The 26,021-nt window shown below is 44.5% G+C and overlaps 1 protein-coding gene across 1 annotated transcript; it reads right to left on the reverse strand.

The window, feature by feature from the left end:
• Window positions 1–9,112: 9,112 nt before the first annotated feature.
• Window positions 9,113–9,595, reverse strand: LOC136543954 (classical arabinogalactan protein 5-like). The gene has a single exon (XM_066536264.1). The coding sequence runs from the start codon at window positions 9,593–9,595 to the stop codon at window positions 9,113–9,115; it is 483 nt and encodes a 160-aa protein (XP_066392361.1).
• Between the last annotated feature and the right edge of the window lie 16,426 nt (window positions 9,596–26,021).

Here is a 26,021-nt window from a genome sequence, read left to right on the forward strand (position 1 = left end):
TCAGTTGCGCGAATCTTCAATTGATGATAGCCAGAACGAAGGTCAATCTTAGAGAAAACACAAGCACCTCTCAATTGGTCAAACAAGTCATCAATTCTAGGCAGTGGATACTTGTTCTTGATAGTAACCTCATTGAGTGACCGATAATCAACACACATCCTCTGAGTACCATCCTTCTTGTCAACAAATATAACTGGTGCTCCCCAAGGTGACGAACTAGGACAAATAAAACCTTTCTCCTGTAACTCCTTTATTTGTTTCTTAAGTTCTTCTAATTCCTTAACCCCCATTCTATATGGACGCTTAGCGATAGGTGCAGTTCTAGGTAATAATTCAATAATAAACTCAATGTCATGGTCAGGTGGCATACCTGGCAAATCATTGGGGAACACATCTAGAAATTGATATACCACTAGGTCCTCCTTGTTGATGTGATCATCAAGCTGGTTCACTATGGCTGTCGGCTGTGCTTGTATTACAACATAAACACTGATCCTTTCCCCATTCGGTGTGGTCACATCAACTACCTTTTCCTTACACTGAATCACTGCTTGTTGTTGCTTCATCCAGTCCATACCCCGAATCACATCTATACCAGATGCTCTCAACACAATGGGGCTCACTTTGAACTCTACCCCCTTTAAGAATAGACTAGTCGAAAGACAATGATATGAAGCTTGCATACTTCCACCCGGTGAGTTTACTAATATGGGATTTTGCATGGCACATAATGGTATGCTATGGTTTCTAACAAATGCTTGTGATATGAATGAATGCAAAGCTCCAGAATAAAAAAGAACAGTAGCGGGGGTTGAGTTGACATTGAACGTACCGAGCATGACTTCTAGTTCTGCAAGCGCCATCTCGGTAGACACATGGTTCACCTTTCCTATGTTGGGTGCTGGCTTCTACGGTGTTCCCTTCTAATTACTCTACTGACCCTAGGGTGTTTGCTGATTCTGCTTCCTAGGGCAATGATTAGCATAATGCCCAACTTCTCCACAACGATAGCATATGTTGGGGGTACTAGGTGCACTGGTCTTCATTGGAGTGCTGTTGGGTGTTCCCTATCATGGTGTCTGCTGACCACTCTGCTGCTGAGGACGTTGATTACCAATCTGCCGCTGGTTCGGGTTGCGCTGAGGATATAGACCACGATTCCACTGACTGGGTGGTCCCTGGAACCTCTGCTAGAAGCCTTGCTGAGGGTTGGTGCATGGACAAGTATTACTTCCAGAGGCTTATCCTCGAAGCCTCCATCTCCTTGTGCTTATTGTCAATAACAATAGCGCGATTCACCAGCGTCTAAAAATTGGGGTATGTATTGGACATAAGCTGGAGCTACAGACCATCATATAGACCCTTGAGAAAATGGCATTGCTTATCGGCATCATCGGCAACCTCGTTTGGAGCATAACGTGACAACTGAGCAAACTTGTCATGGTACTCAGCGACGAACATGGATCCCTGCTTCAGAGCTCTGAACTCCTCCTACTTGAGCTCTATCAGTCCCTCTAGTATGTGGTAGGATATAAAATTCTCTCTGAACTCCTGCTAGGTGATAGGAGGGGCATTGGCAGGACATCCATACTCGAATGACTCCCACCAGTCTTGAGCTTCTCCCTGGAGCTGTCCTGAAGCGTACAACACCTTCTATTGATCATCACATTATGCTATATTGAGCTGCTTCTCTACTGCACGAAGCCAATCATCTGCTTCCAGTGGATCAGTGGCATGAGAGAACACTGGGGGACGGCCCTTCAAGAATTCACCACGCTTATCACGCGGTGCCCCACCAACCTGTTGGTTCTACTGATTTTGCACCAACGCTTGCATGATCTGTGTTTGTATTGCCAACAGTTGCTCAATAGACGGTGGCGGTGGTGGTGGTGGATGTGGGGGAACACCTCCACGACCTCGGCCTCTTCCTCTTCCAAACATCTGCCATCCAACACAAATATTCAAGATTTAGAAATTTCCATGTTAGAATACATTCTGAAAATTTTCTGGACGAGTCTCAACATCAGTAGCTCTGTAAAACAGTCATATCTCGAGTTCCAGAATTCCAAATGAGGCATACTTTATTTGGTTGGAAAGCTTAAGAAATTATCTATGACTTTTATTCAGTCCACATTCCCAGATTCTGTCGTTAGATTACTCAAAAGTAGGATACAACAAACTGTTACCAGATTCTAGATTGCGCAGAAACTTTAACTTGAAACAGAAATATCTCATGAACCAGATCAGATATGAGGGTGATTCCAGAGGCATTGGAAATATAATTAAGTCTATTTGTTCCCATAAAAATTTCATAATTTTTGGTCGTATAGATTTTAATTGGCATTGAGATAAGGACAGACTGCTCCGAAAAACAGATTCCGAGAGAACAAGATGTAACAAACCCAACTATTTATTTATTGACCCAATCTTTAATATTCTTAACTATGGAACTTGCGAACATGCCCACAAAGTTCCAGCACACATTACAAAGATCCAACTCACACATAAACATAATAACAAATCAACTAAGCACAAAAAATGTTCACACCGCACTAATAGACTCGACTAGACTCAACTTAACTCGTTCTACTATCGTTTTATTACATAAAAGGGACTCCAACATCTATGGGCAAGACTTATGGGGTAGCTCCTCATACATCTTGGGCAAGTTGAGGCACACCCTTTGTTCATCTATCACCTGTCGGTGTCTCTTGATGGTTTTCTTCTATGCCTTCAATTGATCCTCCAGTCGGCGAATCTTTGCCACGGACTCATAGCCAAAGTGTACCATCACCTGGGTTGTTGGATCCATGCCTTGTGGGTCCATCATCGCCCATCCCAATTCTAGGTGTTGGTGAGGGAGGAATCGATATTGGTCATTCTTCATGTCCTTGAATCGGCAACCATGGAGGCCTATGCAAGCTTCAGCGGCTGCATCTTCTATGCTGTCCTCCATGGTTGCACAGTGACCATGGTGCACATAGTTTGAATTGAGCTGATATGAGCCTTTCTGTTCGTCTTTGATGGTGATGTACACCCTGGTCTTCCAGTGGGTGTCTTCAATAGGGTGTGTATGTTCTTCGCATACGTATTCCACCGCTACATCCCAGTCGCCGTAGTAGGTCTGAAGCATGCTCATGAGTCGGTGATGTGAAACGGAGGATTCACATCCTGGCTTATACCACACCTTTGTTGCCCACCCTAGGGGTGGGATCGGCTCATCCTCCTCAACGATGTCTTCCTCGTCATCATCGGACAGGTGGATGACCTCGACTTCTTAGGGTTCCTCCTGGACTGGCTTAGGCGTAATTATAGGTGTTGGCGGTGTTGGCGAATGGAATTCTTGTTCCTAGGGTTCTTCCACCCCTGGATCCATGGACAAACCATGAGGCGGGTTGATGAGGACATCACTACTTCATCGCATACAAGCCAAGTAGAGGAGGAGGTCCAGCATGGGCGTCCAATTCATCTTTTTTATGGTGGAAGCCCAGTCCAACTCAAGTTTGAGTCCAGTTCAGGCTCCAGGACTAGTATGCCTTAAACTGGTCACCTAGGGCGCATACAAACTCCGTTTTTGACGATCTATATATGGTTGGAAAGCTAATTTGATAAGGAAGCCAATCCAAGTGGTTTCACATCAAAAGACCTTCGGAATCAATAGGAATCATCAAAATAAGTCAGCGTCCAGAATCTGCCAGGGTGCTACGACACCGTCTTTTGGTCCGTTGGACCGTGTATCATGTTTGGGCCCATTAGGGGGCGCGTCCAGGGGGGTGGCACCCAAGACTCTATAAATAGCAGCCATTGCTCTTCTTAAGGTTTGGGTTTTATTTAGTTCTTGATCTCCTTGTGAAACAGACATTGTTTTGCTGCAACTGTTGCCACCAAGGCCGCTTGCTGTGAACCAGGGCCCCAGTTCTTGATCTTGTTCACCTGTGGCGATTAGTCCTTTTGAATAAAGACTTGAACTCCTTCTTAATTTCATAAGCCTCATATTTATTTGCAATTTTAGATTGCGTTCATCCTGTTCTTGCTTGTGTTCTCGATTCGCTTGCAGGAAAGCCTTCTCGGCGAGGTCAATCGCGTTCGTGTGGTTGATAACCAACGGAGCAGTGGTGTAATGGTTGCGGGGGTAATTTTCATGTTCGTGCTATAATTGATGGAGGGATCAGCAATAACTTGGTAAGTTCTGAGCTTATCAAGACTCTTGGTTTATCTACATGTGCTCTTCCACATTCATACCATGTTCAGTGGTTCAACAATAGTGGTAAGGCAAAGTAACACAATCTGCTCGTGTGCAATTTTCTATCAGGTCATACCATGATTATGCTGATTTTGATGTCGTGCCTATGCAAGCTTGTTCACTTTTGTTAGGCCGCCCTTGGCAATATGATAATAATGTTGTACATCATGGTAGGCAAAATAGATATACTTTTATGTTTAAAGGAAAGACCATTGCTTTACTTTCTTTATCACCAGCTGAAATTGTGCAATATGAAAAAGAACTTGCTGAAAAGAAAAAGAAAGGCCATGATAAAGACTTTAGCAAACCAACAAATGAACCATCAAGTAACATGAAAGAAGTTTTATTTGCTCTTAAATCTGTTCTTGTTGATCATGATGAACCATGTTATGCTCTAACTTGTACATCGCCTATATGTCCACTTGGTCCTACTCCTAGTGCTATGCCTCTTGTTGGTACTAACCTTTTGCAGGAGAAGGAGGATGAATTCCCAACAGGGAAGCCACCATGGTAGCTGCCTTTGTGAAGGATGGGGCGCCAAGATGAACATCTTCTTCTGGAACCATCGTTGCTATCATCCAATAGAGGAGACGATCTACTTCAATCGAGGATGAATTCAATTCAAGAAAGGGAGGATGATGAGGACATCACTACTTCATCGCATATAAGCCAAATAGAGGAGGAGGTCTAGCATGGGCGTCCAATTCATCTTTTTTATGGTGGAAGCCCAGTCCAACTCAAGTTTGAGTCCGGTTCGGGCTCCAGGACCAGTCTGCCTTAAACTGGTCACCCAGGACGCATCCAGACTCCGTTTTCGACGATCCATATATGGTTGGAAAGCTAATTTGATAAGGAAGCCAATTCAAGTGGTTTCACATCAAAAGACCTTTGGAATCAACAGGAATCATTGAAACAATTCAGCATCTAGAATCTGCTAGGGTGCTGCGACACCGTCTTTTGGTCCGTTGGACCGTGTATCGTGTTTGGGCCCATTAGGGGGCATGTCCAGGGGGGCACCCAAGACTCTATAAATAGCAGCCGTCGCTCTTCTTAGGGTTTGGGTTTTGTTTAGTTCTTGATTTTCTTGTGAAACAGACATCATTTTGCTGCAACTGTCGCCGCCAAGGCCGCTTGCTATGAACCAGGGCCCCAATTCTTGATCTTGTTCGCCTATGGCGATTAGTCCTTTCGAATAAAGACTTGAACTCCTTCTTGATTTCATAAGCCTCATATTTATTTGCAATTTCAGATTGCGTTCATCCCGTTCTTGCTTGTGTTCTCGATTCGCTTGCAGGAAAGCCTTCTCGACGAGGTCAATCGCGTTCGTGTGGTTGATAACCAACGGAGCAGTGGTGTAATGGTTGCAGGGGTTCGAATCAATCTTGGTTCGAAGCCTAGATCGTGAACGTCGAGTCTCCACCAATCGACGCTATCATACCTTTTAGAAGAGCGGGCCTAGTCGACATCACCGGTAGTACCCTCCAGTGCTGATGCAGGCAGTCTTGCTGGCATGAGGCATCTACATAATTAGATTTAGTTAGATTAGATTAGAAGAAATAATTTTCAAAATAGAATAAGGCAAAAGAAGCATAAAACTTTAGCAAATAACAAGGGTGAGATAGAAAGCATGAAATGAGTGAAGCAAAAGAAGCTAAAAACGACCATTGCTAACTAGGCTTGCATCCTACAGTCAACACAGCTTTGATACCAATCTATCACACCCAATTTTAAGGACAAAATGGAGTGCAAAATCTTATATGCACCCAGAGATCAGTCACACACATAAGCTGACAAATTATGAATAGTATCATCACAAGTGTTTATTACATCACGAATAAGACAGAGTTATCACATAAATATAGCAGAAATAATAAAAGATCTCTCGTGGAAGCTCCATTTCATAGGGATGTCGACTGGTTGACCACAGGTTTTGTCCTCAGGAAAATCATCATACCCAAAGCCATCTGTTACCCATCCGGGATTTTTATCCAAGTAATGAAAATAAACAAGCGTAAGTACATGCCATACTCAACAAGTGTAACACGGGGTTCATGAGGCTCAAAAGGCTTGACATAGGTTTAACAGCATTCAACTTTTAGTTGTCACCATTTTAGCTTAAGAGTAGCAACAAGTTGTTTCAATTCTCAATGCAAAACACATGATCAGATGTAAACATGAATAATGAATAGCATAAACAAATAATTCTTAGTGTTCATCTATTCCATAAGGGTTCCAAGGCCGCTCGTGACCATGAGCACGACTGATATACCAGTTTTACACTCTGCAGAGGTTGTACACTTTCACTGTGAGTCGTGATACCTATATGCTCGGGTTAATTACTCCCAAAACACTACGGAGGTGAGCAGGCAGGGGTCACTATGAAGCCTTTCAAAGGTTCGTCTAACAAGTTAGGGCCATTAGATTCACTCGACAAACAGATATAGGAACCCCTTATCAAATGGCACAATTCCTTCATGGCTAGACACATAAGAGTAGAGGCTGTCCTATACCCGATTCGGCAAGCCATTCTTATGCCAATAAAAGTAACCACTAACAAGCTAGAAAAGGTCCTCATAATGAGCTAAAGTCAGAGCCATGTAGCCCTCATAGCTATACTATAAGTCCTAGATGATCACTTACAGATAAGTCCTTAGGGAGAGTGTCACACCCAATTTTAAGGATAAAATTGAATGCACTAAACTCGTGTGTGCCCAGGAATCAATCACACACACAAGCTGACAAATTACAATAGTATCATCACAGTGTCACATACATCAGAGCTATAATAGAACTTAGTCTCATACATCACAGCGGAATAATAAAGATAGAATGAACTCTCGCGGCCGTCATCACAGGGAAGGTCAACTGGTTGACCACAAGCCTAATAATCCTCCGAGAAATCCTCATACCCGTTGTCATCTGTTACCCATCTGGGATTTTTATCCAAGTAAAGAAAATAAACAAGTGTAAGTACATTCCGTACTTAGCAAGCTAACATGGGGTTATGAAGCTCAAAAAGGATAGACTCTGGTTTACTGCAGTTAGCATTTTTAATAGGTCAAACTTTTATTCTCAAGTATTATCAAGTTATGCTTAAGCTCTCATTTAAACCCATAAGAACATATATCAAGGTCAGGTTTACCATATTTCATCATAGAACAACTTAATCGATCATCATCAAGTATCCAGTTATTCTGTGAGTTTTCCGGGCCGCTCGTAACCGTGAGCACGGCTGTTATAACAGTTTGTTACCCTCTGTAGAGGTGGTGCACATTCACCGCGAGTCGTGATCCCCATACGCCCGGGTTAATTACTCCCATGTCACTACCAAGGTGAGCGGGCAGGGTACACTATGAAGCCATTTCATAGGTTTCCCTAACAGGTTAGGGCCGCTAGGTTTCCTTGGTAGGCAGATGTAGGGACCCCCCTTTCCTATGGCACAAATCCATCGCGGCTATACTCATAGGAACAGAGGCAGCCCTATATCCAAAGTGGCAAGCCCCATTTGCGCCAAAAGGTAACCACTAACTAGTTAGGAAAGATCCTATTACTGAGCTAAAGTCAGAGCCATATGACTCTCCCGGTTGCACTGTCAGTCCCAGCTTTTGCCGACAGATAAGTCCTTATGGAGGGCAGGGAGCAACATGAACAACGGTCATTTGCACTTTCGCCCTATGGAACAGTTATTATAATTCAGGTTACTCTCTTTGTTCCATAGTATCATTCATCAATATGTATATCAAGCTTAGTTAGAGCACTAGCAATCTACCCATATGCATTTAACCCATAGGAGACAAGAAATAGGATAACAATCACTAGGATGTCCTTACGGGTATCAAATTTAGACACATGCAAATGAGTAATTGCTTAAAGTGAAATAGGACATCAAGGAAGGCCCATGTTATACTTGCCTTGGTTCACAAACTCGTGCTGGTCCTGCTGGTCGTCGAAGAGTTCTTGGTCTCCAACGTTTTCCTCACCGTCTGAACGCGACCAACACGGCAACATACAACATTCCAAAAGCATTCATGCAAAGCAAACATTCCTATCATTAGAACAGTACACCAATAGTATTGAAAACAACATAAAATGTTTGTAAAACTAATCTACGTTTCTCTACGATCACGTCAACGCGAAGTTCACGAAAAACGGAGCTAAAATGCGAAAGTTGTGATTAAAACGGGTTTTCCTATAGCCCTATATTTAATTAATTCTAATCATGAAATTAAAAAGTTCCAAACTTGACTAACAGTAGTTCTAACATGTAGCCTATGAAATTACGAAGCTAACGCGATTTGAATGGATCAATTCGGAGCTAAAACGACAATTTTATAAGCGAAACAGTTCAAATGGCATTTCTGTAAATACTGAAAGCGTACTTTTGACTTAAGCCGATGACTTTACGCTTTCAAAACAAGAATGCGTAATAGGGGGAATGCGCTTTGGACTGCGGGTTCTATTACGCAAAAACAGGAGGGCTCTTTAGCAAAACCACCCGCGAAGGGGTATCGGCCAACGGTGGCCGTTAGATCAAGATCGGACGGCCCGGAACAGATGGGAGGGAGAGAGAAAGGGGCGCCGGCGGCCGGCACAGTGACAGCCACGGCGGCGCAGCCATGGCCAGCGGCAAGGACACGCCGGAGCGCGTGGTTAGGGCCTATGGCCCACCAAAATGACCACCGAGGACACCCGTGAGATCGGGGGGGTAAGGGGGTTCGCGGCCATGCCGTTGCGGCGGCCGGAAACGGGGCTAGCGCGGTGGCCGCCATGGCCGGCGACCATGGAGTACACGGCGCTCGCGGATTGGGAGCTATAAGCCACAAAACTCGAAAAGAAACGCATGGGGAGAGAGAGGGGACCACGGCGAGCTCACCACGGGCGATAATCGGAGGCGGAGACGGCTCGGAGACGGCTGCCTGCACGGAGGTGGACGGCGGAATCCGACGCCCTCGGAGCGACGGTTGCAGGGGCCTCCGGTGCGTGAGCGGGGCGAAATTGGAGCGGGGGCAGCAGGGGGTGCGCGAGGGGGGCTCGGCTGCCTTTTAACGAGGCCGAGGGGCGCGAGGACGCTCCCACGACACGCGTCGTGGCGGCGGTTCCGCCTTGACCGGGAGCAGGCGTTGGACGCGGGAGGTTGGGGGCAGCGCCGACAGGTGGGGCCTGGGCGTCAGCGGCTGGGCGCGGGCGGTTGCCGGGTGCGGGCGACGCCGAGGCGCGCGGCTGCTGGGCTGGGTGCGGCTGGGCCGGCGCGGAGCGCGCGGCTGGGCTGCTGGCGCGACGCTGGGCCGAGCGGGAAAGGGGTGGGCTGGGGCGCTGGCTGTGGTGCTGGGCCGCGGGGAAAGAAATGGCCATGGGGCCGAATGAGAGGAAGGGGAGGAATGGAAGGAATTTTCTTTTTTTTTTCTTTTTATAAATAAACTTTTCAAACTCATTTTCAAAAGGTTTTTAAAATCTTTTAGCATTTGAACAAAACCACCCGTCACAAAAATAAATACGCAATAGCATGAATGCATCACATGTTTCTATTCTTGTATTTTCTTTTAATTTCATAAAAGAAATATTACTTCCTAATTTGAATTGCACATATAATTGCATATTTAAATCAAATTTACTATTTTAAAAAGAATTCAAATTTTTTTGGGTGTTACAATTCTACCCCCCTTAAGATGAATCTCGTCCCCGAGATTCGGGTGATTGCTTACTCAAACAGTTGGGGATAGGTCTTTCTCAGATCCTCTTCTCTTTCCCAAGTAGCCTCATCCTCGGTATAACAATTCCACTGTACCTTGCACATCTTTACTGTTCGGCTTCTCGTAACTCTTTCGGCAATTTCCAAGATCTTTATCGGATACTCTTCATAAGTAAGGTCTTCCTTGACAACAAGTTCTTCCAAAGGGATTTGTTCTTCTGGTACCCTCAGACACTTTTTCAACTGGGAGACATGGAACACGTCGTGCACACCGGATAAGCTCTCAGGCAATTCCAACTGATAAGCTACTTCTCCACGTCTCTCTAGGATCTTAAAAGGTCCTATATACCTTGGTGCTAACTTTCCCTTCATATTAAATCTTCTCACACTTCTCATTGGTGACACTTTTAGGTACACATAATCATCAATCTCGAAAGTTAGCTCTCTTCTGCGAGTATCAGCGTAACTCTTCTGTCGAGACTGAGCTACTCTCAAATTGTCTCTAATCATTCTCACTTGTTCTTCCGCGTCTCTAAGGACATCGGGACCAAACACTTGGGTTTCTCCAGTCTGATTCCAGAACAAAGGTGTTCTACACTTACGTCCATACAACGCCTCGAAAGGTGCCATCTTGAGGCTCTTTTGATAACTGTTGTTGTATGAGAACTCTGCGTAAGGCAGACTCTTATCCCAACTATCACCATACTAAAGTGCATAGGCTCTCAACATATCTTCCAAAATCTGGTTGATCCTTTCAGTCTGTCCATCAGTTTGCGGGTGGTAAGCAGAACTGAAATTCAACTTTGTTCCCAAAGATCTATGTACTTTATGCCAGAATTGCGATGTAAATTGGGTGCCTCTATCCGACACAATTTTCTTGGGAACACCATGTAAGCACACTATTCGTTCCATGTATAACTCTGCTAATCTTGCACCATTATAAGTAGTCTTGACTGGTAAAAAGTGAGCGACCTTGGTGAGTCGATCCACTATTACCCATATTGAATCATAACCTCTTTGAGTGCGGGGTAATCCTACAATAAAATCCATGCCAACTTCTTCCCATTTCCATTCAGGGATCTTCATTGGTTGTAGTAACCCTGCAGGTCTTTGATGCTCAGCTTTCACTCTTTGGCAAGTGTCACACAAAGCCACATATTCTGCCACATCTCTCTTCAAACCATACCACCAATACTTTTCTTTGAGATCCAAGTACATTTTGGTACTTCCGGGATGTATAGAATAAGCAGACTCATGGGCCTCTTGTAGAATTGCATCTCGGATAGCTTTCACTTCCAGTACACATATCCTTTTCCTGAACCAAAGGGTTCCATTCTCATCCATTCTGAATCCAGGTGCCTTTCCAAGCACTACATTCTCTGCTATCTCTTTAAGCTTTTCATCCTCCAATTGACCTTTGCGTATCTCCTGCTCCAGTGTAGGCTCTATTACCAATTCCATTGCATTAGTGACCAGTCTCAAGTTGAGATACTTCATTTAAGCACACAACTCTGCTGACATAGGTGTTGTCTGAATTCCATTGGCATAGCTCTTTCTGCTAAGTGCATCAGCTACGACGTTTGCCTTTCCCGGGTGATAATGCACTTCCAAATCATAGTCTTTGATCAATTCCAACCAACGACATTGTCTTAAATTCAGATCTGATTGGGTGAAGATATACTTCAAACTCTTATGATCAGTATAGATATCACTCTTATGTCCAATTAGATAATGTCTCCAGATCTTCAAAGCATGAACCACAGCTGCCAATTCCAAGTCATGAGTAGGATAATTCAACTCATGCTTTCTTAGTTGTCTGGATGCATATGCAACCACTCTTCCTTCTTGCATAAGCACACATCCAAGACCCAAACGGGATGCATCACAATATATAGAGAAATTCTTGTTTAAATCGGGCAAAATTAATACTGGAGCTGTAGTCAATCTCTTCTTTGGCTCTTCAAAGTTTGACTGGCATTTATCTGACCATACATACTTAGCATTCTTTTCCAACAAAGCTGTCATAGGCTTGGCTAGCTTGGAAAAGCCTTCAATGAACCTTCGGTAATAACCAGCCAATCCCAAAAAGCTACGAATTTCACTTACTGTAGTTGGTGGTTTCCAATTCAGTACATCTTGCACTTTGCCTGGATCCACTGCTATCCCACCATTGGAGATAACATGACCTAGAAAAGAGACTTCCTTTAACCAAAACTCACACTTGCTCCGCTTAGCGTACAACTTATGCTCTCTAAGCTTTTGCAATACCATCCTTATGTGTTCCGCATGTTCTTCTTCTGTCTTGGAGAAAATTAGTATGTCATCTATGAATACTACCACGAATTTATCCAGAAACTCCATGAACACCTTATTCATCAAATACATGAAGTATGCAGGTGCATTGGTCAATCCAAAAGACATAACGGTGTACTCATATAATCCATACCGTGTGGTGAATGCTGTCTTGGGTATATTCGAGTTCCGAATCTTAAGCTGATGATAACCAGATCGGAGATCAATCTTGGAGAACACATGAGCTCCTCTCAACTGATCAAACAAATCATCTATCCTAGGCAAAGGGTATTTATTCTTGATGGTAACCTCATTAAGTGAGCGGTAATCCACACACATCCGTTGACTACCATCCTTCTTATCCACAAAGATTACAGGTGCCCCCCACGGGGAAGAACTGGGGCGTATGAAACCTTTTTCTTGCAACTCTTTTAGTTGTTTCTTAAGCTCTTCTAATTCATTAACTCCCATTCTATATGGACGTTTAGCTATTGGTGCAGTTCCAGGTAATAATTCAATAATGAATTCAATGTCTCGGTCAGGTGGCATACCTGGCAAGTCATCGGGGAAGACATCCGGAAATTCCCCCACGACACGATCTTGTTCATTGATTTCACCATCTAGCTGATTCACTGTGGCTGTAGGCTGAGCTTGCACTACTACTTCTACACAGATTCTATCCCCATTGAGTGATGTCACAACCACAGATTTCTCCTGACACTGTATCACTGCCCGGTGTTGTTTCATCCAATCCATTCCTAGGATAAGGTCAATTCCCGCTGTTCTCAACACAATAGGCTTCACCTTGAAGTCTACCCCCCTTAAGGAAATGCTAGTTGAGGGGCTCCAATAAGAAGCGGGCATACTACCTCCCGGGGAATTCACTAGTATTGGGTTTTTCATGGCACACAAAGGTATGCTATGCATTCTAACAAAAGCTTGGGAGATAAAAGAATGCGAAGCACCAGAATCAAAAAGTACGGTAGCAGAAATAGAGTTGACACTGAACGTACCCAACATGACCTCAGGCGTCTCCTGAGCTGCATCAGATGACACATAGTTCACCTTCGCTGTGAGAGGTGGTCGGGCGTTGAACTTCTGATTGTTGGCCTGGTTCTGAGGTGCTTGTTGGTTCTGCTTCTTAGGACACTGATGAGCATAGTGTCCTACTTCTCCACATCGGTAATAGGCATTGGGATTGTTTGGTGCACCACTCTTCACAGGAGCATTGTTAGGCACTCCCTGGCGTGTTGCAGGATTGCTAGTCTGTTGCGGAGGACGCTGATTTCCAAACTGTTGCTGATACTGAGGGCGTTGCTGGAACTGGTTCCGCTGAGGATACTGACCACGGTTTCCCTGATGAGTTGGTCCTTGATTCCTCTGCTGGAAACCTTGCTGGGAAAAAGCACATGGGCAAGTGTTGCTTCCAGAAGCTTGCCCTTGGAGCCTTCTCTTCTTAGCTTCCATCTCCTTGCGCTTATCATCAATCACGATTGCGCGATTCACCAAAGACTGGAAATTAGGATAAGTATTAGACATCAGCTGGAGCTGCAGTCCATCATAGAGTCCCTTGAGGAAACGGTGTTGCTTATCCTTATCATCTGCCACATCATTAGGAGCGTAGCGGGATAGTTGTGCGAACTTGTCCCGATATTCCGCCACAGTCATTGATCCTTGCTTGAGAGATCTGAATTCTTCCTGCTTTAGTTCCACTAGTCCATCAGGAATATGGTATGATCGGAAACTATTCTTAAATTCCTGCCAAGTGATATTAGGAGCATTGTTGGGACATCCAAACTGGAATGATTCCCACTAATCCTGAGCAGCTCCTTGGAGTTGCCCGGAAGCATACAACACTTTCTCCAGGTCGTTGCATTGTGCTATGTTCAGTTGTTTCTCCACAGCACGCAACCAGTCATCGGCCTCCATAGGGTCTGTGGCATGTGTGAACACCGGTGGACGACCTTTCATAAACTCTCCACGCTTATCTCTAACCTGGACAGGCGGTGGACCTCTTGCAGGTTCATTGTCCAAGCGCTGCATCATAGCTTGCATCAGCTGCGCTTGCATTCCCAAAATCTGCTCCTTGGTCACAGGTGGCGGTGGTGGATTCATAAGAGCATCACGCCCACGACCACGGCCTCTGCCTCTTCCTCCTCTTGCGGCCATTTGTTTTCCAACAAATATGCAAAATTTAGAGATTTTTTTTTCAATTATAGAGAACTTACAAGAGATATGAAACAATGCTGAAATTTTTCTGGGCAAGACTCAATTTCAGCAGTTCAGTAAAACTGTTATAACTCGAGTTTCAGAGGTCCAACAGAGGTGCACCAAGATTCGTTAGAAAGCTTAGGACATCAGCTACAACTTTCATTTAGACCACTTTTACAGATTCGAACTCGCACATAGTCAAAAATAGAGCTAAACCGAAACTGTTTTGAGTTCCAGACAGCGCAGGAACATCAACTTGTGCCAGCTAGATCTCCCAAACCAGAATAGCTATTGACATGATTCCAAAGACACTTGAGAGATACAGAGGTCCAGTCATCTCCACACAAATTTCAGAATTTTTATCATCCCAGATTTCGAGTTACCAGATAAAGAACACAGGCTGCTCCAGAAATCAGCACAGCAGAGATAAGGTAAAATGATACTTCTGCATTAAGATTTCATTCTAAATTTAAAATTCCAATCTAAAGAAGTTGTGGACATGCCCACAAACTTCCAGCAACCAAGCAAAATACCAACTCAACCAAGTTCACAAATCAAACATCTAATCAACCAAGTTCACAAGACCAACAAGACTAAATAAGGACACGAACTAACGACGTGATAATCTAGATCAAGGCACCTAACACCTATGGAGCGGTGTCAATCATGGTGAAGGAACGGCGCTTCTTCTTGTAGATGGAAGGCTGTCCCAGCTGTGCTCGAAGTTCATCCACTTGTTTCTGCAGACGTCTCTACGCCCTCTGAGATGCACGCAGTTCTCCTTTGACCTCATCATCCACTCCCTGCATAGCGTGGACATGCTGCACCGTTGCCTCCAGAGTTGGGTCATTCTCTGGTGGAGCCAAAACCTGCCAAACACCCTCATGATCATTTCGAGGAAGGAACCTGAAGCGATCCTCCCTCATGGCCTCGAAGCAACGACCATGGTAGTGGATGTAGGCATTCTGTGCTGCATCCTCCATGCCATCCAAAGCATGGGCTCTCCTGGCAGGGGCACTGTGGACAGTCTCCACCTCATGTCCATTGATGATATCATTCCATGCGGTGACCACCAGCTCTACCTTCCAGAAGGTAGCCTCCAGTGGGTGCTTGTACTCGGCACAGTGGTAGCTGATGGAAGCGTGCAAGTCGGGGAAGTAGTCGTCCAGCACGTGGGTGAGAAGAGTGTGGTAGTAGGCTATCTCTGGAGCTGGCTTGAAGTAGTACTTGCACTTCCAGCCAATCTCCTCGTCCTCGATGGGGGCAGCTGGGGCGGGTGCAAGTGTAGGGGAAGTAGCCGTCAACTCCTCAGGTGTAGCTACCACAGGGTAGACGGGCACGGCGACTGGTGTAGGAGTGGGTGCAGGCGTCGGTGTAGCCACCTTCTCGTCGTCGGAGATGATCACAATCTCCCTCTCTGCCGGTGGGGCACGCGGGGTGAACATGGCACGATAGCCGGCGGTGCTAAGTCGAGCAGTCTTTGGATTATGAGACATCTATAGATTTAAAGCGAGATAGAAATTAGAATCAACAATTTTAAATAATAGATTAAGGTATGAAAAACATAAATGTTTTAATAAAATAACAAGGATAAGTCAGTAAGCAAGAAACCAGAGGAGCAAAGCTGCTAAAACGACCATTTTCTAACTAGGCTTGCGTCCTACAGTCAACACGGCTCTGATACCAATTTGTCACACCCAATTTTAAGGATAAAATTGAATGCACTAAACTCGTGTGTGCCCAGGAATCAATCACACACACAAGCTGACAAATTACAATAGTATCATCACAGTGTCACATACATCAGAGCTATAATAGAACTTAGTCTCATACATCACAGCGGAATAATAAAGATAGAATGAACTCTCGCGGCCGTCATCACAGGGAAGGTCAACTGGTTGACCACAAGCCTAATAATCCTCCGGGAAATCCTCATACCCGTTGTCATCTGTTACCCATCCGGGATTTTTATCCAAGTAAAGAAAATAAACAAGTGTAAGTACATTCCGTACTTAGCAAGCTAACATGGGGTTATGAAGCTCAAAAAGGATAGACTCTGGTTTACTGCAGTTAGCATTTTTAATAGGTCAAACTTTTATTCTCAAGTATTATCAAGTTATGCTTAAGCTCTCATTTAAACCCATAAGAACATATATCAAGGTCAGGTTTACCATATTTCATCATAGAACAACTTAATCGATCATCATCAAGTATCCAGTTATTCTGTGAGTTTTCCGGGCCGCTCGTAACCATGAGCACGGCTGTTATAACAGTTTGTTACCCTCTGTAGAGGTGGTGCACATTCACCGCGAGTCGTGATCCCCATACGCCCGGGTTAATTACTCCCATGTCACTACCAAGGTGAGCGGGCAGGGTACACTATGAAGCCATTTCATAGGTTTCCCTAATAGGTTAGGGCCGCTAGGTTTCCTTGGCAGGCAGATGTAGGGACCCCCCTTTCCTATGGCACAAATCCATCACGGCTATACTCATAAGAACAGAGGCAGCCCTATATCCAAAGTGGCAAGCCCCATTTGCGCCAAAAGGTAACCACTAACTAGTTAGGAAAGATCCTATTACTGAGCTAAAGTCAGAGCCATATGACTCTCCCGGTTGCACTGTCAGTCCTAGCTTTTGCCGACAGATAAGTCCTTATGGAGGGCCGGGAGCAACATGAACAACGGTCATTTGCACTTTCGCCCTATGGAACAGTTATTATAATTCAGGTTACTCTCTTTGTTCCATAGTATCATTCATCAATATGTATATCAAGCTTAGTTAGAGCACTAGCAATCTACCCATATGCATTTAACCCATAGGAGACAAGAAACAGGATAACAATCACTAGGATGTCCTTACGGGTATCAAATTTAGACACATGCAAATGAGTAATTGCTTAAAGTGAAATAGGACATCAAGGAAGGCCCATGTTATACTTGCCTTGGTTCACAAACTCGTGCTGGTCCTGCTGGTCGTCGAAGAGTTCTTGGTCTCCAACGTTTTCCTCACCGTCTGAACGCGACCAACACGGCAACATACAACATTCCAAAAGCATTCATGCAAAGCAAACATTCCTATCATTAGAACAGTACACCAACAGTATTGAAAACAAGATAAAATGTTTGTAAAACTAATCTACGTTTCTCTACGATCACGTCAACGCGAAGTTCACGAAAAACAAAGCTAAAATGCGAAAGTTGTGATTAAAACGGGTTTTCCTATAGCCCTATATTTAATTAATTCTAATCATGAAATTAAAAAGTTCCAAACTTGACTAACAGTAGTTCTAACATGTAGCCTATGAAATTACGAAGCTAACGCGATTTGAATGGATCAATTCGGAGCTAAAACGACAATTTTATAAGCGAAACAGTTCAAATGGCATTTCTGTAAATACTAAAAGCGTACTTTTGACTTAAGCCGATGACTTTACGCTTTCAAAACAAGAATGCGTAATAGGGGGAATGCGCTTTGGACTGCGGGTTCTATTACGCGAAAACAGGAGGGCTCTTTAGCAAAACCACCCGCGAAGGGGTATCGGCCAACGGTGGTCGTTAGATCAAGATCGGACGGCCCGGAACAGATGGGAGGGAGAGAGAAAGGGGCGCCGGCGGCCGGCACAGTGACAGCCACGGCGGCGCAGCCATGGCCAGCGGCAAGGACACGCCGGAGCGCGCGGTTAGGGCCTATGGCCCACCAAAATGACCACCGAGGACACCCGTGAGATCAGGGGGGTAAGGGGGTTCGCGGCCATGCCATTGCGGCGGCCGGAAACGGGGCTAGCGCGGTGGCCGCCATGGCCGGCGACCATGGAGTACACGGCGCTCACGGATTGGGAGCTATAAGCCACAAAACTCGAAAAGAAACGCATGGGGAGAGAGAGGGGACCACGGCGAGCTCACCACGGGCGAAAATCGGAGGCGGAGACGGCTCGGAGATGGCTGCCCGCACGGAGGTGGACGGCGGAATCCGACGCCCTCGGAGCGACGGTTGCAGGGGCCTCCGGTGCGTGAGCGGGGCGAAATTGGAGCGGGGGCAGCAGGGGGTGCGCGAGGGGGGCTCGGCTGCCTTTTAACGAGGCCGAGGGGCGCGAGGACGCTCCCACGACGCGCGTCGTGGCGGCGGTTCTGCCTTGACCGGGAGCAGGCGCTGGACGCGGGAGGTTGGGGGCGGCGCCGATAGGTGGGGCCTGGGCGTCAGCGGCTGGGCGCGGGCGGTTGCCGGGTGCGGGCGACGCCGAGGCACGCGGCTGCTGGGCTGGGCGCGGCTGGGCCGACGTGGAGCGCGCGGCTGGGCTGCTGGCGCGACGCTGGGCCGAGCGGGAAAGGGGTGGGCTGGGGCGCTGGCTGTGGTGCTGGGCCGTGGGGAAAGAAATGGCCATGGGGCCGAATGAGAGGAAGGGGAGGAATGGAAGGAATTTTCTTTTTTTTTCTTTTTATAAATAAACTTTTCAAACTCATTTTCAAAAGGTTTTTAAAATCTTTTAGCATTTGAACAAAACCACCCGTCACAAAAATAAATACGCAATAGCATGAATGCATCACATGTTTCTATTCTTGTATTTTCTTTTAATTTCATAAAAGAAATATTACTTCCTAATTTGAATTGCACATATAATTGCATATTTAAATCAAATTTACTATTTTAAAAAGAATTCAAATTTTTTTGGGTGTTACAGAGAGGAATCTAAAGCATTTAGAAAGTAAATAAATACTCCAGCCACCTGTTTCCATGCTGCTAAAAAGTCATATTTTAATGTTTATTGCATATACCATTAGTCAAGTTACAAGATCATGGTTTAATTGAGCACTAGCAAAGCTACCCAAATGCATATCCCGTAGGTGACAAGGTAAAATTTCAATTCTAGGAAATTCCTATCAAGGTGACACATGCAACATGAATTTAATGAATTAAAGTGAATAGGAATCAAGGATGATCCCATGCTATACTTGCCCTGAGCAAAGTACTCCTTCTGGTCTTGCTCGTCAACATTGTACCCTTGATCTCCCACGAATTGCTCACCGTCTATACTCGATAACACAGCAACATACAAGCATCCAGGAGCAATCATGCAAAGCAAACAAAGCTATAGATTAGAACAGTACACCAATAGCATAGAATCAAGATGAAAAGTTTGGAAAATGAATCTATGTCTCGCTACGAGCACACAGACGCGAAGATCACAAAAATCAGAGCTAAAACGGAAAAGTTATGAATTAAACAATATTTCCTTTAGTAAAATAATAGATTAAATCTAATCTCGAATTTTAAAAGTTGGAAACCTACTTTATAGTGGCATAAACATGTAGATCACTTAATTGCGAACCTAACGCAACTTGAACGGATCAAATCGGAGTTAAAACAGAGATTTTATGGCTAAAATAAGTTGAGTGGCAAAACTGTAAATACCCAAAAACGTATTTTTAATCTAAATGAACCAAAATACGCTTTCAAAAATATAAAACAGAATCCGAAAACGCTCTTTGGACTATGGGTTAAATCTGAAATAATTGTAAGGGCGTTTTTAAAAAACTGGCGGCGAAGGGGTATCTTCAATTTGGGGCCATTGGATTAGATCTAAACGGCTGGGATTTGATCTGGCGGAAGAGACAAAAATCCTACCGACCAGAACAGGACTGGCGGTAGGCTTGACCACGGCGGCGCCATGGGTGGCTCGCTGGAGCTTTGATTTTCGACCAAAAATGCTCGGTTCAACGAAAAAAAACACCGGGAGATGGAGGGAGCAACGGCGGACTCACCGGACCCAAAAACACCGAGTGGGAAACAGCAGAGACAGCGCAGTGCTCGGTGGATGGCGGCTGTCGCGATGGTGCTAGGGCGAGGCGCGGCTGCGGCTTGCTTGGGCAAATAACCTTGCGGCAAGATGGATAAGGTGGCGGTGGTGGCGGCTATTTATGGGGGCGGGGTCCTTGGGCGTCACGACATCACGGAGATCGTGGTGAAGGCGGATCGGTGTTGGCGCGGCAGAGGTCTTCGGCCCAGATATGTCGTGAGGGAGAGGAAGCCCCTGACCTGTGGGCTAGAGCTATCAGCGGCGGAAGGAAGGCGCATAGGCGTCAGGCTGGGTCGGGCGCTCGGCTGGGCCGTGCGATGCGGCGCGCAAGGGAGAAAGGCCGAGCTAGGCTTCGGCCCGAGCGGAAAGAAAGGGAGAGGAAGGCCGGCACTGGAACAAGGCCGAGTGGGCCGCTGCGCGACGGAAGTGAAGCTGGCCTACGGGCCAAAACAGAGGAGAAAGAAATTTATTTTTTTCTTTTTCTAATTTTTCCAAAGCAAGTTCAAAATGGAATTTCAACTCAATTTGAAACCCGACTTCAACCAAGCAATACAAAATATTATGCAGCAGCATGAATGCACACTCATAATCATTGACCTATATTTGTTTTTAATATAATAAAATTTATTATTTTTCCTAGGTTCAAGTTCCCACAAAATGCTTAATTAACCGTTTTCTCCTATTTCAAAAATATGCAAAATTTAGGGTGTTACATTTTGACAATATTTATTTTTAGACATTTGATTTCTGGAAGCATACTTCATATTAAGGACTATTCTAGTAGGACTTTGTATGTGTGGGAATGATATTTATCCTTGCTAAGTCTTATTTTGTTGTTTTGAACTTATTTTAGTTGTTTATTGTAGTTCATCTATTATATATATTTTCTTTAGGTTGGAACTTATTTTATTTAATTGTGTCTAATTTACATTGATGGGTTATTACATTTATCCCAGTGCATGGTCATTCTTTATAATTATGTCTTCTCTGGGTTGTACCCACTGCAAGGGGCATCGCAACATTTCTCCACCTATATTTGTGGCGCCTCTTCCGAGTAGGACCACCATTTTCCAGTCCTCTTCATCATGGTCGGCTGACCACGCACAGCCATCATCAGACTTAGAGCTGCCTCCATTGCGGCCAGGCCTAGAAATACGAGAGTATGGTCCGCCGCCTTTAGGACACTTATCACGGTATGGTATGCCTAGCAGTAGCAGCATTCCCTAGAACTTTCATGGTTTCGTGCCCCTGTATTCCCAGTCGGAGCAGCAAGCACGCTACAACAGCTGAGAGACCTGCTATCTCTGTGGTCATCTACTGTGAGCAGCAGCTGCGACCAGAGCATGGGGAGCAGTGTCGTAAGCAGTTGGGCAGCCATGCTGCATTGGCCAACAAGTTCGACATGATGAGCATTGGTGGCAGCAACAGCAGTGCTGGGGCAAAAATGCCCCAGAACTATAGCTCCATATCTGTGGAAAACTACACTACCGCTGTCCCAGCCATGCCAAAGCTGATACTTGGGAGTATATGGACAGACCTGGGTTGCACCATGGCTGCCAGCTCTTAGAGCTAGCGCTAGCAGCAAGCATGTCACAAAGGGGCTGCACCAAGGAGCACTTCTTCTCTTTGGCCGACATGGAGATGATCAATAAGGACAACCGACTGAAGGATCTCGTGAAAACAGATCCTAAGAGGGTCAAGAAGTACGTTTGTATATGGATTTCCAATATCTCAAGTTCAATTTTGAATTGGCCATGCATGTGGGGTATATATTTATCCAAGTGCTCAACCTTTTAGTTTTGCCTCTGATGTTCTTAATTTCCTTGATTTCAATTCTTGTATAAAATTGCAGGATTCTCCATAACCGGGAATACGCGGCACAACTAAAGGTGCAAAAGGCTAACCACATCCAAGACCTTCATCGTCGGGCTGATGCACTAAAGATGTAGTGCAGGTCATTATCTCCACAACTTTAGTCGCAGCAGGTTTGTATTATAGTTGTGTACCGACCACAATATCCAGGAGAAATAACATTATTTCTTGAGTGACAACGTAGTTGTAGATATTTATATTATTTGTCTAACCAGGAGATGCTTGATAACCTCAGGACTGAGAACCGCAAGGTGCAAATAAAGTTAAAGGGGCTGAATGAGCAAGCCAAATTTGACACATGGTGAGCTTGTTCGTTATTGCCTTGTAGTCAAGGGTTAATTCATTTAAGTTTAGATCTTGTAGTGTGTTAGATGATGGTATGCATGCTTTGCAAAAATATATACAATTCAATAGCTTAGAGTTCTTTAAGTTGATGAATGCATGATGGATGACTATCCTCATCAAGTCGTTTAGTTTTTGGATTGCACGTATATAAGGTTTTATTTGCAGCGTGTTGTGTATAGAAAAAATGGGGCATTTCCTTGAGGCTCACTATGTCCTTCGCTTTACCTGGAGCTCCAGCACAGCAAAAAACTAGATAGACACACAGGTATAAGGATGAGCAATCTCTCCGTGCGTATTTTCTTGGATGTTTATAATGTTTGTCATACATTTAATTGTGGCATCGTTTTGTGGCTACTATTCTTAGATTTTTGCAATTTGTAGTTGAGTGTGTTGCAAATGTTTTTGTTACAATGGCTATTACATTTTTTGCATTAATCATTTATAAAATACTCTTGTTTGTTGCATTGCCCTAAACATAATGGCAACAACAATTCAATAAACTCTATTTCAAGTTTTCTGCAAAGATCAGCAGCCCCTCAATATGTCAAAAGGATTATGGGGGAGGGGGATTATATGGACAACACAGATTTATATTATAGTGTCACAAATACTTACAATAGTAAGTTACAATATTTTGAGAACTATATATATTTTAGCTGATGTGTTACTGTTTATCATTTTTTTAAATCAAGTTAGTTTTAGTCTCCCTTCATCAGCTTGAAGTGATAGACTTATTAGTAAATTCAAATGATATAGTGCTAACATGTAACACCCTAAAATTTGCCTCTTTTGAAAATAGGATTAAAATGATTTAATTCTGAATTTTTGTGCTCATAAAATATAGGAAAATAAAAATTTTCATTAAATTAAAATTCATCATAAGGTTTAGCAACATGTTTGAGCATACATGCCCTTGCATTTGATTTATTTGTTGAGTGGTTTTGATTGAAAGTTCAAAATGGTTTGAATTGCTTTTGCAAAAGAAATTAAAAATGGTTTTGAAGTAAAAGAAAAGAAAATTTGAAAATAAAAGAATTTAAAAAGTTGTAAAAATTATTTTTGAAAACTTACTAAAATTTGCTCCCTTTTATTTAGAATTGAAAAGTATATTCAAAACTTTATTTGAAGTTGCACTTGGTTTATATTTGAATTTGGTTTTTAAACAAACTAGAAAACGATTTGGAAAAAAAGAAAACCCTCTCTCCTCCCCTCTCTCCCTTTCTACCTGTGTGGCCTAGTTTGTTTTTTTCCCGCTGGCCTATTTTCCTCCCACCGACTCACCTTCTCCCCTCTCCTTTCTCCCTTCTCCATCCGTGTAGCCCTTTCTTCTTTTTCCTCAGTGCGGCCCGCTCCAGTCCCGCAGCCCAGCTCCCTTGTTTTTCCCCTTCTTCGCGCCAGTCGTAGGCCTAGCACCGAGGCAGGCCTAGCACCAAGCCACCCCTCCCGCATGGCCTAGTCTGCCTGGCCCAGGTCACGCCACGCACGTGTCTTGCCTCCATACCGCTGACACGTTGGGCCCGCAAGTCAGGTCTCCTTTTTCCCCGCGTCGTATCCCGCCCGGACTCATCGCCACCGCCGCCCAGGAGTCCCACGCTACCCCGCCCTGCACCGTTGCCTTGCGCCACAAGTTCCTCCGACCTCTTAAATAGCGAGCTCGTGCCCGCCACCTCCCTATCCCGCACCAACGCTGCAGCCGAGCGCCCGCAGCCGCGCCACCACCTAGCACCACTGTCAGTCGTCGACCCGCCAAGCCACACGTCGTCTACGAGCCATCTCCATCACTGAGGTGACCCTAGGTGAGCTTGCCTCAACCTCCTCTTCCACCCCATGCTTTTCCCATCGAAAATCATGCACCGTAGGTCATGTTCCGAGCTTCACCGACGTATTCTGTCGCCGGCCATGGCACTCCACCATGCCAGCTTTACTATTCTGACAGCCAGGTTCTTTCTCTCACTGCCTGCTTCCATCTTGGTCGTATAAATCTAATCCGAGAGCCCAAAAGCAAAGTTACCCCTTCACTCTTAGATTTTTGAGCCTCACAAACCCCATGTTGAACCAGTGTCAGCCTTTTGAGCCTCACAAACCCCATGTTATATTTGTTGAGTACAACATGTACTTATGCTTGCTTTACTTTTCAAATATTTGGATGAAAATCACGGATGGGTAACTGATTGCTAGAGTTTGGAGGAATTAGGCTTGTGGTCAACCAATCAGTTGTCCCTGTGGATTTGGAGTCTTCGTCTAAAAAATAGAGTTGTCTTTCCGCTGTCTATACTCTGAGGTTATATTCCTTATACTAAAACACTATGTATTTAATCATTGTTTATTGATATTAACCTTATTTGTAGCTATATGTGAGATTTGACTTCCTGGGCTCACATATGGTGTGTACATGGTTTTGTTCTTAAAACCGGGTGGTACAAAGTGATATCAGAGCAATGCTAACTATAGGACGCAAGCCTAGATAGAACTGGACGTTTTAGCATGCTTTCATCTCTGCTTAATTCTTGCTTTCTCTCTAACCTTGTTATTTGCTAAAAGTTATGCTCACTTCGTCCTCCATTCTGTTATGAAAACCTTGTATCTATTCTGAACCTTCTCTCTTCATCTATATAGATGGGTCGTAATGAGGAGACCACTAGCATCAAAGGTCAAGAGGACCAAGCTACGTTGTCCATAAGCACATTCGACAAGGAGAAGCTTGTAGCTATGCAACAACAAGTACTTGAAGGAATGACTCAATATGGGAGTTCTCCACGGTGCTTGCCATAAGGTCAAACCAACATACAAAAGGGACCAGTGAAGAGACAAGTGGCAGAAGCTTGGAAGAAGATGAAGTCCAATGAAGGTGTTCATAGCAAGACTCTCGAAAGTTAGGATCCATGTTAGTGCTATAAACATTATGGTTTTCCCTGTCTTTAGGATAAGTCTAATAAGAGGGAAGTCAAGGTGAACCCAAGTTGTGAAGCTAATGTGGATAAGAAGAGGAAGGTAGTCTCATCAGCGCCAGAATTGGGAAGCAATCAACATTCAAGTTCTTCTACATTGCCACATCCAGCTCCCATCCCTAGTCAGATAAACTCAGACTCTAGAGAGTCAGAAGTTTCTCAAGCTAAGATTACTCCACTCTTTCCACAGGAGGTATGCATAGATGGGTGGACGATCACCTACAAGGAGTTTCAACCCTGAAAGATTAAGCGAGCTAAAAAGCGGCCAAGTCTAACAAAGATGAACCTTTAGAGTCAGCAAGCTGACAACACACTAAGCAACAATTCTATGGAGTATGACATCACGAAGGATCTAGCTAAGAGAAAGTGTTATCATTGCCAATAGGAAGGACATTATATTCGATCTTGTCCACGAATGAAGAAGTCATGCTAGACTACCCAAGAACCTTAGATAAGGAATTGGAGTTTGTGCCCTTTATGTAATAAAAATGATAGTACCGCAAGTTGAGTCAATGATTGAATTGTGCATCTTTATTGCTTGTTGATTGTCATTATGCTTATGATTGTTTGGAATCTTTGTAATGATTGCAATGATCTTGATGGGTGTTCCCACAATTTCATTTAGCT

Source organism: Miscanthus floridulus, chromosome 3, assembly GCF_019320115.1.
Source record: "Miscanthus floridulus cultivar M001 chromosome 3, ASM1932011v1, whole genome shotgun sequence".
NCBI lineage: Eukaryota > Viridiplantae > Streptophyta > Magnoliopsida > Poales > Poaceae > Miscanthus > Miscanthus floridulus.